Source organism: Bufo bufo, chromosome 3 (genome assembly GCF_905171765.1).
Source record: "Bufo bufo chromosome 3, aBufBuf1.1, whole genome shotgun sequence".
Lineage (NCBI taxonomy): Eukaryota > Metazoa > Chordata > Amphibia > Anura > Bufonidae > Bufo > Bufo bufo.
In genome coordinates this window covers 87,482,199-87,501,908 of record NC_053391.1, presented here as the reverse complement: position 1 = coordinate 87,501,908, position 19,710 = coordinate 87,482,199, and the positions used below count along the sequence as shown (strand labels likewise).

Below are 19,710 nucleotides of genomic sequence, written 5' to 3'. Positions count from 1 at the left end.
CTTTTACACCCGGGCTCAGCTGCTTCAGGTTACTTCTCTTGGTTGAATTCCAAGGGGATTGTGTGGATTGTGATTTATCCTGATCATCTATCCACAGGAAAGGGGATGATAAGAGTCTCCTCAGTTGGGGTCCAACAGCCAAGACCCCTGCCGATCATAAGAACAAGGGGTCCTGTGTCTTCCCCCTATGAATGAACTGGTGGTCGGACATATCAGTCCATTCCTCTGCATGGGACTGCTGGAGATTGCCGAGCATTGCATCAGCTTCTCTTTGGCAGTCCCATACAAATGAATAGAGTGGAAGCGTCATGCTCGACTGCCGCTCTGTTCATACAGGGAGACACCGGACCCCCATGCTTGTGATCTGTGGGGTCCCAGTGATCAGACCCCCACCCTTCAGGATTCCTGTGAATGGAGGACAAGTGTAAAACTTGCCACAGCCCCTTTCATTTACTAAACAATCAGCAGGTTTCTGTAACTGATTTGCACAGGCGCAACACTGTGCTGCATGCGAGGACCCTGTATGGCGGCACATGGAGTCTGCCCGCTTCTACAAGCTGCTGAATACCTCAGTAGTACTGTATGCAATGCTACCTGCCAACTATGGGCTCCATGTTTGATATCTGCATGATACAAATGATGACTATGGCAGTGTGCACAAGGCCTTACATTTCACATCTTTCAGATTAATAATTACTCCTGAACATTGAAATTGCAACACCAAGAAGGACAAGCCATAAGGGTATGCAAATCACGGAAGTACCAGGTGTCGTTGGGATCTGCAAATGATAACATTTTCAAGCACCTAGCTCCAGTCTGTGGCATGTGGGAGAGGCATAAAGGCCAGATTGAAAAAAAAAAATTTAGCCACATAAAACCTCAAAAATTGGATCAAGCCGCGTGGGATGATTGTGCGATGTCTTCTGTTCATTGGCGTTCCAGTTATCACCATGTGTCCTCAACTGAGAGGGACAAAATCCTTGAACTGAGAGACCTTGGTTTCTACGCTCCTAGGCCGAGATGTCATCACTGTTCAACGTTGTGTGTCCTGGTGGTTGGAAGAACAACGAAAAACAGGAATGACGGCAAGAGGTGCACAGAGGAGAACATCTATACAGATTGATGGTCTGATTAGAAGAATGGGTCGTAGGAATCTATTCGGCACTGCAAGTGAAATTTGACGTCACATCCCAAGCCTAGGACGGCAAACACTGTCTACACAAACCATCAGAAGGCATTTGCACAACATTGGTCTACAAGCTAGATGTCCAGCTATAGGGGTTCCACTTATCTCACGCCACTGATCTGAAAGGTTATCATGGTGCATAGCAAAACGGCAATGGAGGCTGGAATGGAGTTCTATCTTCTTCAGCGATGAGTCCTGATTTTATATTGGATGCAATGATAGCTGGAGATTTGTGACCACGTGGGCAATGCCATGAAGAGTCCTTCAGAAGGGAACGTCACACCGGTCCTACGCCCAGGCTTATGGTGTGAGGTGGCATAATGTATGGTAGCTGGACCCCTCTAGTCTTCATTTCAGGTGCACTAACAGCTCTGCGTTACATTGATTTGGTCATGGAACCAGTGGTACTGCCATTTCTCCAAAGTGTCCCAGGAGCTTTTTTTTCCACTCGGACAACACTAAGCCACATGTTACTTGTGCTACTGTGAACAGCCTGTGGCCTAAATTGGTCGGCAGTTGCAAAGGGAGACGCCAGCGGCGGATCTTGATGATTTGTGTGCCCAAGTGCATGCAACATTCAACCATTAATAACCTCACTGATAGCATGCCAAGGCCTGTATGTGCGTGTATATCTGCTTGACGCTTATACTTGATGCTGAAAAAATCAAGATGTCTTCAATATTTTGTTTCCATCCTTTATGGAGCACGGTGGCTCAGTGGTTAGCACTGGTGCCTTGCAGCGCTGGGGTCCTAGGTTCGAATCCGACCAAGGGCAACATCTGCATGAAGTTTGTATGTTATCCCCGTGTTTGGGTGGGTTTCCTTTGGGTTCTCCGGTTTCCTCCCACACGCCAAAGACATACTGATAGGGACCTTAGATTGTGAGCCCCATTGTTGGATGCGAATGTCTGTAAAGCGCTGTTGAATATAGTAGCGCTATATAAGGGCATAAAATAAATAAACATATCTATCGATCCTGTGATTTCCATAATTCCACGGCTTTTCCTTCTTGGTGTTGCAATTTCAATGATTCAGGAGTTTAGATATAAAATTATCCTATATCTTAATTTTATTTGCCAACTTCTACATTTCTACTGTAAATCTGATGTCATCCTCAAGGACAGTACCGCCCCCCCCCCCCTTTAGGCAATGAAGAATAAAAATAATCATCCTCCACACGAGCCGGCGTGACTCAGGCCCTGAATTGTCAGATGAATGTGACATTGTGAGAAGAATTTATTGCTAGAAATCACTGCCCAGCACTTGTGCGTCCAGTTATAAATCTGAGCTGACCTTATTCAGGAACCCTTCGCCGTGACCGCCCTCCTTGCTCGGATGCTAGCTTCTGCACGCACGGCCTCTTGCACACGACCTTATGGCTTTTTCAGTATTTTGAGGTCCGCAAAAAAACGATCCTCAAAAAATACGGATGACGTCCGTGTGCATTGTTTTTTGCGGAACGGAACAGCTGGCCCCTGTTAGATCAGTACTATCCTTGTCCATTATGCGGACAATAATAGGACATGTTCTATCTTTGAACGGAAAAACGTAAATACGGAAACCGAAGGCATACAGAGTACCTAACTTTTTTTTGCGGATCCATTGAAATGAATGGTTCCATATACGGTACGCAAAAAAACGGAACGTAAACAGAAAAATAAACTTTCGTGTGCAAGAGGCCTAAGTCTTTGACCTCTGTGATGTCTGGAAGGATGCAGTCATCTTATCTAATGCTGTTATGGTGCTGTCCATGATTAGAAAAGCATGGCTTCTTTCTTCCAAAAACAGCGCCACCCTTGTCCATAAATTGTCTCTGGTATTGCAGCTCAGCTACAATGAAGTGAATGGGGATGAACTGCAATACCACTCACAACCTGTGGGCAGGTATGGCGCTGTTTATGGCATTGTACAAAGTGATTTTACAAATCTGTTAGTAAATTTGGTGCATGGCCCAGACCCACTCAGTCACACACACCGCTTCTCATTTTTGGCCTGGGAAAAGCTGAATTTACCAGGATTGCCTCTGAACGATCCCGGTAATTTCAGGTCTGCGGGCAACTACAAACATATGGTAATACACAGACTATAGTCCAGACCCATATTGCAGTCTGTGTGTCCATGAGGGACTGTATTCTGGTTGGAGAGGAGACTCTGAGGGCCCTAGGACTATGCTGCCGTATTTGGGATCCTGAATGAAGCAGTGTGCACCTCCATACGGCTTCATTATGGTGACCATGTAGATCTGTATATTCAGGGCCAGGGAGGTGATAACGAGCTTGTTTGGGGAGGTTGCCGTGCATTGTCTTTAGTCCTCTTCCTGTACCGAGTTGCAGTACAGACGTCTGAATGCAGCCTGAAGACTAGGCCTGTGGTGCTCAGCTTTGTGATGATGCAAAATTCCAGCTGAAATCACTTGGCTGACTATGAAATGTCCCGAAAATGGCGCTCGCCCCATCCTTAATCTCATTAGTTTAATCCAGTCCTCAAATGAAAATCTTACTCCAGGCCGGAATTAAGCCACGGTACCCTGCTGTGCCTAATCTACGGCAGACCGGGGCACCCTTTCTCTGCCTGAACTATCCATCCTCATGGACGGTATAGCCTATTGGTTGGTGTTTTCTTCATCATTTTTTTGCTGTTTGGCGGTTTTTAACTACAGTAAGAAATAAAAAAAAACGAAAGAACGTCTAAAAGGGTTCTCAAGGATTTTATAACTGTTGATCTATCTTCTGGATAGGTCATCAGTATCTGATCGGTGGGGGTCCGCCGATCAGCTGTTTGAGAAGGCATCGGCGCTCCTGTGAGTGCCGCTGCCTTCTCCTTGCTTACCAAGCACAGCGCCGGACATTGTATAGCGGCTGTGCTTGGTATCGCGCTCAGTCCCATTCACTTCTATAGGACTGAGCTGCACCTAGGCATCATGACCGACGAACGTGTCATCGCTGGACTAGGAAAAGCTGAGAGCAGGCTGTGGCTACTGTGAGCCCCTCTGCCTTATCAAACAGCTGATCGGCGGGGGTCCCGGGAGTCAGATTCCCACCAATCAGAGGTCATCAGTTATAAAGTCCTGGAAAACCCCTTTAATGTTTAGTACATGTAGGATAATATTCCTTTGAACTGATTTGAAAGGGGTTCTCCCATGATTAATTCATGAAAATCAGCCATGACAACCTCTTTCTAACAAAGCTACAACCAGCCCTGTACCTCACATGGATCCAGAGATCTCCACATTCATTGCTCTTCTAGATTTATATCAGGCTGGCAGCTCAGGGGTGTGTCCTTTCTGCTGCAGCTCAGAGGTGTGTCCTTTCTGCTGCAGCTCAGGGGTGTGTCCTTTCTCAGCCAGGACATCCACAACTCCAAATGCCTCTTTGCTCTAGACTCATTGTGCTGAAGAAGGTGTTATAACAGAAACGTCCAATTTAAATGAGTATTTCTGGCAATCGCGTATTTACCTTTGTCTGGATTTATTGTGACTAATGTATGCACCAGTAAAACTCTCTGCTCAATATAAACTGATGAGGGCCGTGGTACTAGCAATATGATATTGTGAACATTCACCTATCACGGGCACCACACTTTCTTAACGGCGTGCAGGGGTCAGAGCTTTATTTTGGGACTTTCTCAGTGGGTGTGTCCTGTCTGCTGCAGCTCTCTCCCTGTCATAGCTCAGAAGTGTGCCCTTTCTGCTACAGATCTCTCTCTGCCACAGTTCAGCGGGTGTGCCCCTCTGCAGCCGTCTCCCTGTAGCTGTTACAGCTTTTAACAGTAGATACAGCCGGTGGCAGTTGAAGGATAGAACTGAGCATCTGTGACCACCGGAGTGAGTGGACAGACAAATAAGGAAAAGAACAAACAGCAGGTGGCGGTATACACTACAACATGTTATTGAATAACTGAGTCATTATACTTAAATTTAATTACATGCAATTACAAAAGTATTCAGATCCAGGTGCTGGTTTGAAAAATGTAGAATATATTTCATGGGACAACCCCTTTAGGGCCATTCAGACGCCATTTTTTGCCAGTGGAATTTCGGTGCAGACAACCATGCTGAAATTTCACCAGTGGCCGCGTTGTTTCTTCCTCCCTTTCATTTCAATAGGGGGCAGCACTGAAGATCTCGATGCAGTGTGTTAAAGCCACGTCCACACCGAGAAGGTACATAGCCTATATAACCTGTGTAGGGACACACCCATTTGACCAGGGAAATGGCAACTCTCATTCGCCATTTTGTTCATCCGTTTCCAGAAGGAATAACTGAGTAACAGAACAGTGCAAAAAAAAAATTGCTCCAGAATTTTGTGGGGGTTAAGGCCTCTTTCACACGACCGTTTTTTTTTGTTTGTTTTTTTAGTTTATGGGCCGTATACAGAGCCATAAAATGGAATGTACTCCGTATGCATTCTGTTTCCGTATTTCCGTTCCGTTGAAAGATAGAACATGTCCTATTATTGCCTGCAAATCACGTTCCGTGGCTCCATTCAAGTCAATGGGTCCACAAAAAAAACGGAACACATACGGAAATGCAATCGTATGTCTTCCGTATCCCTTACGTTTTTGCGGAACCATCTATTGAAAATTTTATGCCCAGCCCAATATTTTCTATGTAATTACTGTATATGCCATATACGGAAACAAAAAACGGAACAATGGATCCAAGAAAAAGGACCACAAAACACTGAAAAAGCAATACGGTCGTGGGAAAGAGGCCTTCTAAGTAGTTACTAATGCAGACATGTCAGCAGAGGTGACAAGGTCCTCATGACAACCTTTCTTTTTTTTATAATGACACCGACCCAGTGGTCAGCCAGTCGTCCTGGGTCCAGATGCTATAGGCGGGCGAATCTGCATCAAGGATGACAGTCCAAGAGCGGAAGTCACTGATATTTAGCGGCTCGTGGAGGACATCCCGTCCCATAACGTCCCCTAATAACATTTTACTTCTACACATCCTGGGGGGCTGTATATACAATCCCGTCATTAGAAAAGTGCGGCCTCGCTTTCCGTAGGTGTCGGCTCCTTTTATTTCCTCTGTACAAGAAGTACACGGTTTGGCGAGATCTTCCTGAAGTCCTGCTGCTGGCCATAAAAAGAGCAGATGTGCTCAGCTACATGTCACATAGATCAGCCGTGACAGGGCAGCTATTTTTCACACAACTCATTAATGTCTTCAGGCCTGTACAGGGGGTGGCAGTCGCTCGCTCTCCGAGGGGCCGCATTCCTTTCCAGGCCTGGCCCGGTGAAATGACTCTTTTAGATACAGGAGAGGACACTTTTAGACTCTTCTGAGAAGCCCTCGGGGTCTATTTGCATTGGTGACAGTCACTCCAGGACTTGGGTAACTTGTAAAGTTTTATGAATTATGATGACCTTCTTCTAATAAATGGGAGAAGTGTAAATCTCTGGAAGAATGGACACCAAAGAGACCGCAGCTGTTCTTCTCTATGGTGAAGAAACCTTGGAGATGCCCTCCATATAGATGGACAAGTCATGTGGACATATCGTAAAGATTTGTGCTACCACCACATTAGGGCGCAGACCGCGGACACCAGCTGTGTGCAGACCTCCTCGCGTGTGCTTCTGTTTCTGTGTGGCCATGCCGTTCATACGTGATGTACAGCCGGAACGTACGGATCGCGGACACATGGAAGTCAGTGGCCATGTGGGCTGGTGTCCGCGGATAAGGATTTTTCATTTGGCTCTTTAGGCCCCTTTCACACGGGCGAGTATTCCGCGCGGATGCGATGCGTGAGGTGAAGGCATTGCACCCGCACTGAATACCGACCCATTCATTTCTATGGGGGTGTGCACACGAGCGGTGATTTTCACGCATCACTTGTGCGTTGCCTGAAAATCGCAGCATGCTCCTCTTTGTGCGTTTTTCACGCAACGCAGGCCCCATAGAAATGAATGGGGTTGCGTGAAAATCGCAAGCATCCGCAAGCAAGTGCGGATGCGGTGCAATTTTCACACACGGTTGCTAGGAGACGATCGGGATGGAGACCCGATCATTATTATTTTCCCTTATAACATGGTTATAAGGGAAAATAACAGCATTCTGAATACAGAATGCATAGTAAAACAGCGCTGGAGGGGTTAAAATAATAATAATAATAATTTAACTCACCTTAGTCCACTTGATCGCGGCCCGGCATCTCCTTCTGTCTCCTTTGCTGAACAGGACCTGTGGTGAGCATTTTACAGGTAAAGGACCTTTGGTGACGTCACTCCGATCATCACATGATCTTTTACCATGGTGATGGATCATGTGATGACCGGAAACACCAAAGGTCCTGTTGCTGCACAGAGATCAGATGAAGACAGAAGGAGATGCCGGGCTACGCGATCAAGTGGACTAAGGTGAGTTAAATTATTATTATAATTTTTTTAACCCCTCCAGCGCTGTTTTACTATGCATTCTGTATTCAGAATGCTATTATTTTCCCTTATAACCATGTTATAAGGGAAAATAATACAATCTACAGAACACCGATCCCAAGCCCGAACTTCTGTGAAAAAGTTTAGGTTTGGGTACCAAACACGCGCGATTTTTCTCACGCGAGTGCAAAACGCATTACGCACCCGCACATGTTCCCGCAACGCACCCGCACATTTTCCCGCAACGCCCGTGTGAAAGAGGCCTTACATTCCTCACTTGCAATCAGGCGCTTGTATCTTCTTACAAGTAGGTAGCTGGTACCATGCTAGATATTCAACACCCCTGGTGTGAGGGACACTACAGTGCGGCAGGCTGTGGTACACACCTATCACCGCAGAGATACCAACAGTTGCATTTCTCATTTATTTTCACAAGACTGTCTCAGGAACTGGATCCCTTAAAGGGGTTATGCCGTGATTGATGTAAAAACTGAAAATCAGACACCATACATGATATCTCTTTCTAGAACCAGCCCTGCACCTCACATGGATCTAGAGCTCCCTTCATTCATTGTGTCAGTTGCTCTCCTGGATTCTCTTCAGGCTGGCAGCTCAGTGAGCATGTCCTTTCTGCTGCAGCTCTCTCCCTATCACAACTCATGGGGTGTGTCCTTTCTTAGGGTACATGATCTTTCTGATGCAGCTGTCTCCCTATCACAGCTCAGGGAGTGTCCCCTATCTGTACAGTGTATAGCGGCTGTGCTTGGTATCGCGCTCCATTCACTTCTATAGGACGGAGCTGCACTTACTGTAGGTCATGTGATCGATGAACATGTCGTCACGGGCCTAGGAAAAGCTGGAGAAGGCCGTAGCGCTACTGCAAGCACCGCTCTCTTCTTGGACAGCTGATCGTCGGGGTTCCCAGGTGTCGGAACTTCACTGATCAGATACCGATGACCTATCCTGAAGTCATCCGTTATAAAGTCTCAGAAAACCCCTTTAATGTTTAGTACATGTACGAGAATATTCTTTTCAACTGATTTTAAAGGGGTTCTCCATGATTGATTAACTCATGAAAATCAGAAAATCACCATATAGTACATGACAATCTCTTTCTAACAAAGCTAGAACCAGCCCTGTACCTCACATGGATCCAGAGATCTCCACATTTATTGCTCCAATTGTTCTGATAGATTCTCTTCAGGCTGGCAGCTCAGGGGTGTGTCCTTTCTGCTGCAGCTCAGGGGTGTGTGCTTTCTCAGCCCAACATCCAAAACTCCACTTGCCTCTTTGCTCTAGACTCATTGTGCTGAAGAAGGTCTTAGGAACAAAACGTCCAATTGTAATGAGTATTTCTGGCAATCACATAATTACCATTGCTTTGATTTAATGTGACTAATGTATGCATCAATAAAACTCTCTGCTCAATATAATGGCCGTGGTACTAGCCATTTTATATTGTGAACATTCACCTATCACTGGCACTACACTTTCTTAACGGCGTGCAGGTGTCAACGCTTTATTTTGGGACTTTCTCAGAGGGCGCGTCCTGTCTGCTGCAGCTCTCTCCATGTCATAGCTCAGGGGGTATGTCCTTTATGCTGCAGCTCTCTCCCTATCGCAGCTCAAAGGGTGTGTCCTTTCTGCTGCATGTATCTCCCTATCACAGCTCAGGGGACGTGTCCTTTCTTTCCGTGGTTCCGCACCGCAAAAAACTATGACATGTCATATTTTTTTGCGGTGCGGACATACCACGGACCCATTCAAGTTGAATGGGTCCGGCCCGCTGCACGGATGTTGCCCTTGCATTGGGGACCGCAATTGCGGTCCCCAATGCACTGAACGGCCACACAACGACCGTGTGCATGAGGCCTAACTGTGATAGCCTCTAACAGTAGATACATCTTGTGGCAGTTGAATGTTAAACCTGAGCACGTGCGACCATGCTCACCTAGGTCAGTAGGTGGACATGCACATTATTATACAGATTAAACACTAGAGGGCGCCATTATAAAAGCCTAAAAGGAATATCTCACAACTGGAGCATTTATGTAACAAAATAAATTACAAATGTAACTACCGTCGTTTTTCCTGGTGAATTATGTTAAAGCCATGTTTAATGGTGGCACTACTCCTTTAAGGAATCTGGTCTATGCTAATTTGCAAAAACACATATTTTTTTTCTGGTCTGTTGGGGGGGTAGAGGGTGTTTTTGGAGTGGAACAAGGGTGGGGATTTAAATGTACGCAATTCTGAGATTCCAGTCTCAGTAAATGCAGGTGTGCACATACAGGACATAGTCACATCCCATGGAAGACAATATACCTATCTTCTGAACTATTCCCCTAGAAGCTTGAGCAGGACACATGCAGCTAACTGAAGGCAGCAGAAAGTGCAATGCACGTGATTGGCACCAGCGGCAAGGTTACATGTCCCTCATTCATCAGTACAGATTCCTGCCTGTTATCCTACAGCTCTTCCAGTCAGGTGAACCTGGCTCTCTGCTGGTCAGATGACGGCTAATAAAGACGTTCTCTCCATTAGTGGCCGGCAGGGTCCTCTCCCCTTTGTACCCGTCTTCACCGGATTAATCTGTGCTTCTTGTCCTTGTTTTTCTATTATATTCTATATGTAAAGCCTTATCCTGTGTACAGCTCCATGATACTATGGATCATTAATAGAGGATAGATATGCTACATATAAGGGGCATTTTTTCCCCCCCAAAATTTGATTATATGCATTTTTTTTTCACTGTGGCAGTTTTGTTTCAGTTGCACCTTGTTCACACACAGAGCATGACGGTTGTCAGTAGTAAACGCCTGTGTTCTTGTATTAGTTTCAATATCCTATGCAGCAACCCTCAGACCATCAAACACTTTGGGCCGTTATTTCATAGTTTTTTGTAGGTTTTTAGGCCTGACTTGACATGGCGCCCCTATACTGCATGGTAAGGGTTTGCACTGTGTAGTGGAATAAGCAGTAATTTGGGATTTCTTCTAGAACCTGTCGAGGAGGTAAAAGAAAGTGAGGAGAGTGATGAAGAGCCAAAGCCAAAGAAGACCAAAAAGGCAGATCAGTCTACAAAGAAGAAAAAGAAGCCGGTAATGTGTTATGGTGATCATACCGCGTATATATTCTGTGGCGCCGCTGTACAGGTCGTAGATTAAAGGCAAGTAAATCAGCTAGCTCTGCTGAATGTAATGATACCTTTCGCCTCATTTCTGAAGAAACAGCACTTCAATCCATATGCAAATGAGCTGTTATGTGCCCAGAGGGCGGGCCCAAGCCACTCTGTGCACCCTTGCTCCTCCTGCTTCCTCTGCTAGCCCCTCCCTCTCCTCCTTGATTGACAGATGACTGTGCAGGAACCTATACAGTGGTCGTCTCAGCACTCTGACCCCCATCAATCAACACTTTTGATATGTCACTATATGACATATGACTGCTATGGTGCCCTTTAAGTTAAAATGACACTTTAATCCCTCTAATTAGCCACTAAATTAAATGTATGGTGAGTTGAGGCATCACAATTGGTTGCAGTGCAGTAGACTCTACCTATGTCATTTTTACCTCCGGTTCTACAATGTATCGGATGAGCCTATGTACTGGGAACACTGGCAACCAGTGGATGACGAGCAGGGGTCGCACGTGTACAGGGCTTTTGACTCCATCGCACTAAATACCAGTTTGCCGAGCTCAGCACCTCGCCTCCCTTTACTGCTCTATGATCGGGCAGCATCACAGTCCTGAAAGCTTTGCTTCAGGATTAGCAAAAAGTGTCACCATTTGTGTCCAATGGACTGTATCTGGTACATGGGGCTGATTTGCAGTACTAGACACGGCCCATGGACGAGAGTGGCGCTGTTTCTGGAAATAAAAAGTGGCGCTGTTTGCCATGAGCCCTTTGTTTCAGTGATTAAAGGGGTTGTCTCACTTCAGCAAGAAGCATTTATCATGTAGAGAAAGTTATTACAAGGCACTTACTAATGTATTGTGATTGTCCATATTGTTTCCGTTGCTGGCTGAATTCATTTTTCCATCACATTATACACTGCTCGTTTCCATGGTTACGACCACCCTGTAATCCTGCAGAGGTGGTCGTGCTTGCACACTGTAGAACAAAGCGCTGGCCTATGCACACTCCCACGGTCCTCTTGAGTCGATGCTTTCTCCTATAGTGTGCAAGTGCGACCACCTCTGCTGGATTACAGGGTGGTCGTAACCATGGAAACAAGCAGTGTATAATGCGATGGAAAAGTGAATCAAGCCTGCAAAGGAGGCAATATGGACAATCATAGTACATTAGTAAGTGCTTTGTGTTTGTCTATATCATAAATGCCATTTCCTGAAGTGAGACAACCCCTTTAAGCATAATTTACATGAAACTGCAAAAAAAACCTCTTTAGGGTCAAAGTTGACCTTGTCCTGAAGGAGTTAATACAGGCAGTGAATTTCTCTGAGATGCTGTAACATGGCAGACAATAGGATCCGTGGTATTTGGTGTCACTACAGGCTAGGAGGTGGCGGCTCATAAGTAGCAGAATCTGAGGGTTTCCATCACGTCCACGTTCCCCCGAGCTCATTTTACAGGAAGTTTTGGGCTTACATCATTGGTGTGAAGGGCTGGGATTGACCCCTATCATTGGAATGTAAACGCTGATGTAATGGTGTCCGTTTTCCATCTGGGTCCCTCTAGGCCAAAATCTATAATTTTTTCCTACACAGAACCCGGCGCAGGAAACTGCTCTAACAATCTGAGCTTCAAACATAGATGGAAGAGCTCCTGTAGATGATACGCCTGGGCCAGAGCGGCACGCTCCCTATTTTCGCTTACTAGGAAAATCCACTTACCGGATCACCAGATGTGACCGATTATAGCAAGAAAAGCCAGACGGATGTAAAGATATCTCTATTTTAGCTTCCAGTGTCCCAGTCCATGTACTTAGATCTCATACAAAGCTTGAGGCTGTAGATCAGGTCTAGAAACAGCTGCTGCGATACCTCCCTATGATGTAGTGTCCAGAATACAAAGCTGCCGGAGATTGGAAGGGTACATGTACCGGTTTAGTTGGTGCAGTGACCACATGTTACCTTGTAGTGATAACATGGTGCTTTGGAGTCCATGTTCTTCCTTTATTTGCCTGGATTCCAAATACATTCCAGATACTGATTTCCAAAACTTATTTACAGATGTCCTATCCTCTGGATAGCTTATCAGCATCTGATTGGTGAGGGTGTGACACCCGGGACCCACGGCGATTACCTTGTGGTTGCGCTGCGGCCTTTTCTCATCTTTACCTAGACCATGTAACTTCATGCTCATTGGTTACGTGCCCTAGATCAGGGGTGGGGAACCTTTTTGCTGCTGAGGGCCATTTGGATATTTGTAACATTATTCGCAGGACATACAACATTTTCAACTTAAACATTTGACTGCCATATTTGGTCAAATATATAATTGACTTACGGGTAAGTTACAGAAATTGTGTTTCAATAAAAAATAAAAAAATAAATGATCAAACCAAGGGTTTGGCTTTGTGTCTCATGTTAGCTCTTGTTGGAATGGAAAAGAACTGTACAAGAAAGATGGTTTGCACCTTTCTCTCAAAGGAACGAATGTCCTCGGTGAACAGTTCCAGGTATTTGCTAAGAAGCATTTAAACTAGGAAAGGGGGGCAAAAGAGTGATAATCCAGCAGTCCAACTGCCCCCCGAAACAATGCCAGAAAAGGGCAGTAGCACAAAGGTTAAGAAATGACAAGCTCAGAGTCTTGTCTACAAATGCTCGCAGTCTAGGAAATAAGATCAATGAACTTGAGGCTATAATGGCATCTGAGAATATAGATGTAGTGGCTGTTACTGAGACGTGGTTCAAGGGGAGTAATGACTGGGATATATCAATACCAGGGTTCTCTCTATACAGGAAAGACAGAGAAGGCAAGAAGGGGGGAGGGGTGGCCCTGTATGTGAAAGATAACCTAAAATCTAATTTGATACAAGTTAGTGAGAACAATTTAGAGTCAGTTTGGGTTACCGTGCAGCTTGATAATCATAAGGCAACTCGTGTAGGTGTGATATATAGACCACCTAGCCAAGTCAAAGAATTAGATGATCTACTAGTTGAGGAAATAGCTAAAATGACATTGAAGGGGGAAGTTATCATTATGGGAGACTTCAATCTTCCAGATGTAAACTGGAAAACCAAAATAGCTAGTTCTGCCAGGAGTACAGATATTCTAAATTCCCTACTGGGATTATCTCTACAGCAAGTAGTGGAGGAGCCAACCCGGAAGGAGGCCATTTTAGATTTAGTATTCACAAATGGGAATTTGGTATCTGATATTACTGTAGGGGAAAGCTTGGGATCTAGTGATCACCAGTCAGTGTGGTTTACTATAAGTACAGTGACTGAGTCACACCACACAAAAACAAAAGTTTTAGATTTTAGAAAAACAGACTTTTCTAAAATTAGATTAGTGGTATACGAGTCCCTATCAGATTGGAACAGTTTCATTGGAGTCCAGGAGAAATGGGACTACTTAAAAGTGGCACTATTGAAGGCAACAGAAAATTGCATTAGGCTTGTCAGTAAAAGCAAAAAAAGGAAGAGACCACTGTGGTACTCAGCAGAAGTGGCCAAAATCATTAAAAACAAAAAGATAGCATTTAGGAATTATAAAAAAAAACAAAACGAGGATGACAGACAAATTTATAAGATTAGGCAGAGAGAGGCCAAACAAGTTATAAGAGCTTCCAAAGCACAGGCAGAAGAGAAATTAGCTCAGTCAGGAAAAAAAGGCCAGAAGGCATTCTTCAGATACATAAATGAAAAAAGGAAACTAAAACAAGGAATTACCAAATTAAAAACAAAAGAAGGAATGTATATAGAAGAAGATAAAGAACTAGCTGACTGCCTCAATGAATATTTCTGTTCAGTTTTTACAAAGGAAAATGAAGGAGAAGGACCTCAGTTAGGAAAGAAGACTAATGAATCTTTTGATGCATGTGTCTTTACAGAGGAAGAGGTTCTAAGTCAGCTGTCTAAAATTAATACAAATAAGTCACAGGGGCCTGATGGGATACACCCAAAGCTATTAAAAGAGCTCAGCGTTGAACTAGCAAAACCATTAACAGATTTATTTAACCAATCGCTGGCAACAGGAGTCGTCCCAGAAGATTGGAAATTAGCAAATGTTGTGCCCATTCATAAGAAAGGTAGTAGGGAGGAATCGGGCAACTATAGGCCAGTAAGCCTGACATCAATAGTGGGGAAATTAATGGAAACCATACTTAAGGAGAGGATTGTGGAACATCTAAAATCCCATGGATTGAAAGATGAAAAACAGCATGGGTTTACTTCAGGGAGATCATGTCAAACTAATCTTATTGATTTTTTCGATTGGGTGACTAAAATAATAGATGGAGGAGGTGCAGTAGACATCGCTTATCTAGACTTTAGTAAGGCTTTTGATACTGTCCCACATAGAAAGCTTATCAATAAAGTGCAGTCTTTGGGCTTGGACTCCCATATTGTTGAATGGATTAGGCAGTGGCTGAGGGACAGGCAACAGAGGGTTGTAGTCAATGGAGTATATTCAGACCAAGGTCTTGTTACCAGTGGGGTACCTCAGGGATCTGTTCTGGGACCCATATTGTTTAATATCTTTATCAGCGAAATTGCAGAAGGCCTCGATGGTAAGGTGTGTCTTTTTGCTGATGACACAAAGATTTGTAACAGGGTTGATGTTCCTGGAGGGATACACCAAATGGAAAAGGACTTAGGAAAACTAGAGGAATGGTCAAAAATATGGCAACTAAAATTTAATGTTGATAAGTGCAAGATAATGCACCTGGGCCGTAAAAACCCAAGAGCAGAATATAAAATCAGTGATACAGTCCTAACCTCAGTATCTGAGGAAAGGGATTTAAGGGTCATTATTTCAGAAGACTTAAAGGCAGGCAGACAATGTCATAGAGCAGCAGGAAATGCTAGCAGAATGCTTGGGTGTATAGGGAGAGGCATTACTAGTAGAAAGAGGGAGGTGCTCATGCCGCTCTACAGAGCACTAGTGAGACCTCATTTGGAGTATTGTGCTCAGTACTGGAGACCATATCTCCAGAAGGATATTGATACTTTGGAGAGAGTTCAGAGAAGAGCTACTAAACTGGTACATGGATTGCAGGATAAAACTTACCAGGAAAGGTTAAAGGACCTTAACATGTATAGCTTGGAAGAAAGACGAGACAGAGGGGATATGATAGAAACTTTTAAATACATAAAGGGAATCAACAAAGTAAAAGAGGAGAGAATATTTAAAAGAAGAAAAACTGCTACAAGAGGACATAGTTTTAAATTAGAGGGGCAAAGGTTTAAAAGTAATATCAGGAAGTATTACTTTACTGAGAGAGTAGTGGATGCATGGAATAGCCTTCCTGCAGAAGTGGTAGCTGCAAATACAGTGGAGGAGTTTAAGCATGCATGGGATAGGCATAAGGCCATCCTTCATATAAGATAGGGCCAGGGGCTATCCATAGTATTTAGTATATTGGGCAGACTGGATGGGCCAAATGGTTCTTATCTGCCGACACATTCTATGTTTCTATGTTTCTATCTAGTGCGCTGTTTTCTTGCAGCACAAAATGGCGCCTGTGCTATATATATTAAATATATTACAAGCGCCATTTTGGCCAAATATAGCAGTCTGATTTTTAAGTTGAGAATGTTATATATTTAGTTCTTTATTTGCATAATTGCAGCCAAGCTCATCCCAGAGGGGTCCAGAGAGGGGTTCACCCCGCTTCCACTCTACCTGCCACTGTCCCTGCCTCTGCCTTCACAACTGTCACTGCCCTCAGAGCCTCAGATCAGCCCCCCCACCTCCATCAGCCTCAGATCACACCCCCATCAGACCCCCAAAGTCTCCATCAGCCTCAGATCAGACCCAATCAGACCCTCCCCAGTCTCCATTAGCCTCCCATCAGACTCCCCAGCCTACATGAGCCTCAGATCAGACCCTCCCTAGACTCCATTAGCCTCAGATCAGCCCTATAAGACCCCCAAAGTCTCCATCAGCCTCAGATCAGACCCTCCCCAGCCTCTATTCGCCTCAGATTAACGCCACATCAGACCCCCTTCCCCCCAGCCTCAGATCAGCCTCCCATCAGACCCCCCCAGCTTCCATCGGCCTCAGATCAGACCCCCATGAGACCCCCCCCATCAGACTGTCTCCAGCCTTCATTAGCCTCAGCTCAGACCCCCATAAGACCCCCCAGCTTCAGTTCAGCCGCCCCCCCAGCATCCGATCAGACCCCCCAGCCTGCACTTCTTCAGATCGGGCCCTCAAGCAGACCTTCGATCATCAGACATAAAAAAAAATATTAAATTCAGCTCTGGACTGTGCTGCCACTCGCCCTCCCTGGTCTTTTTCCCACTGTGCTGTACTGTGACCTGACAGCGCACAGTGCCGAGTCATAGTGCGTGCCTTCGTGCAGTACATCCTGACACTGTATGTGTCAGGACACAGAGCGGGGTCCGGAAGACGACCAGGGAAGGTGAGTACAGCCAGCACAGCGCTGTTCTCATCTTCCTGTGTCTCCCTCATTAGCATTTTCCCTATTTTCTTTGGCAGGGAGCCAGGAACCATATGAAGCGATCTCGCAGGTCATATGTGGCCCGCGACCCGCAGATTCCCCACCCCTGCCCTAGGCGAATGGGACTGAGCTGCAATACCATACACAGCCACTATACAATGTACGGTGCTGTGCTTGGTGAGCTGATAGAAGGCCGCAGTGCTACTCCGAGCATTGGTGCGTTCTCAAACAGCTGATCGGCGGGGGTCCTAGGTGTCAGACTCCCACTGATCAGATACCAGGGGATAGGTCATGAGTCAAAAAGCAGTGTACATGGAATACGGATGATAGCGGGCAAAGAGCAAAGAATTGACACACGGACCAAACATGGACCCTTCACGGACATCTTCATGTATTAAACACTATCTTGTCACGGACATCATCACGATGTGTGGTGGAGACCTAATTGGTCCCCTTGGAAATCGGCTCTAGTGTGCGACGAAGAGGAATAGATTGTCAGGCCCATGAGTCATTGTCTTCTTAGGACTCATGTACACGACCGTACTTTTTGTGTTTCATCCACATTTCTTCAGAAATAAGATTGGTCTTCGTAGAAATAAAGTAACTTTACTAAAAACAGAACATTTGGAAGGTATGACGGATATGTAAAATTGTGCCATGGTTTCTAACAGTCTGCTTACATTGTACAGAAAAATAACATGACTTTTGGTTTATTTTATTTTGCAGGCCAAGGAATGTATCTTAAACAAACCAGAAGAAAAGGAGGAGACGGTAAAGAAGTCTAGGAAAAGGAAGAAGGTACAAAAACTACAAAGCTTTCTACCCCTTAAATTGAATCTTCACTAGAGGGAGCATTGGGGCCTACTGCATATTGTGCTACTAATGTGATCGATGTACACTCATTGCCCAAAAAAAATAACGCACCCTGATAGAAATGTCGGACTGCTGCAAAACTTGTCATGCAGTTATGTCTCAGGCAGATATGTAAATGATTAAATACTAGGTCTTGTCACAAGAGGGTGAAAAAAAGAAGTGTCTCTCAGAGGCTACTTTTGCGTAATGTACCTGTTTGTGAGAGATTGTGGACTGTTAGACATGCCTCTATAATGCACTTGACGACATTTTGCCCAGTTTACAGATTTTGAGGGGGGTGCGTCATTGGACTGGCATGAGCAGGATAGCCGTTCTGACATACTGTAGCTGTTAGGTGTTGGGAGCAGTGGTTACGTGAGGGCACGCACAGTGAACTGGCTCCGGACGGGCCAGACAGATCATCAGTAGTGAGGGTTGTTTCATCCGCCAATAAGCACGAGCAGCTTCCACGGTTTCGTTGTCCACCATCCAGAGACACAGGTAGCATCTTCATTACACACCCCTGTCCCAGCCTGGACCCTCTCCAGGCACTTAGCAGAAGGAAATTTGGTGTCATGGCGCCCATTACATGTCCTTCTATTTTCCATGGTGTCATGAACAAGAAACCTAGACTGCTATGGACTGGAATCGCATCCAGGTTCTGTTTGGGATTCCACAATGGTTGGGTTTAAGTGTGGAGGCCTCGTAGTGAGCGCTTCAATCCTGCCTTTGCTGTGGAGGACACACGGCCCGGACTGCAGGTGTGATCATGTGCGGAGCCCTCACATATGACAGTCTGTCACCCCTAGTAGTAATACGATGGACACTAACAGCTCAGTGATATGTGCAGGACATCCTGGGGTCCCATGTGTGGTCTCTCATGGTAGGATAATGGTCACCCATCCACAACAAGGGTTTCCCAGGAATGTCTCCTCCAGATTACAACACTTCCTTGGCTGCCCGGTCACCAGATTTATCACTAATCCAGCATTTATGGGACCGGCTGGGATGATAACTTTGGCAAACTATGAGTGTGCAGAGTCTACAGGCCAAGCTGTAACGTCTGTGGACAAATGTGCTACAGCACAGATGCCACAACCTGCGGCCCTCCAGCTGTTGCAAAACTACAACTCTCAGCATGCCTGGTCAGCCTACAGCTACTACGGCATGCTGGGAGTTGTAGTTTTGCAACAGCTGGAGGGCCGCAGGGTGAGCCTCCCTGTGCTACAGGATACCGTACTGAGCATGTATGCCTCCTTCACCAGCCATATCTCATCTTGTATCCAGATTACAGGCGGCCCAACAGGGTCCTAGAGCCTCCTTTCAATTGTACAGTTTTTCTCAATAATCATCCTTTCGCTCTAATATTGTAATCACTTAAATATATCATCATTACATTCACACAAAGTTTCATTCAATTCCAACAACTCCTTCAGGTCAATGAGTGTATGACAGTATGTAGCAAGTGCCCTCTAGTGGTCATTGCAAGCAGAGCACTCTGTTTTAATGAGGACCGATCACCACTCTTGACATGTCTGTTTAACTACTTGCATTCTCTAGGTAATAACAATTTCATATAACTCTATAATGTTCCATCCCTGAATCTGCAACTGGGTGTTACCTGCCAGTCTAACACTGTCCGATCACTGCTGCCAGTGTCATGCATTGAAGGGACCCCCCTCCCCCAACTAGAAACACAGT

General features: G+C 45.3%; 1 protein-coding gene across 3 annotated transcripts in view; it reads left to right on the top strand.

The window, feature by feature from the left end:
- Positions 1-19,710, top strand: part of CMSS1 (cms1 ribosomal small subunit homolog) — a 338,805-nt gene that overhangs the window by 305,504 nt on the left and 13,591 nt on the right. For all 3 annotated transcript variants that reach the window (XM_040423292.1, XM_040423293.1, XM_040423294.1), the window contains exons 2-3: positions 10,568-10,668; positions 17,884-17,955. In XM_040423292.1, the coding sequence (XP_040279226.1) occupies positions 10,568-10,668; positions 17,884-17,955 (173 nt within the window). The remainder of the gene's footprint in view (positions 1-10,567; positions 10,669-17,883; positions 17,956-19,710) is intronic.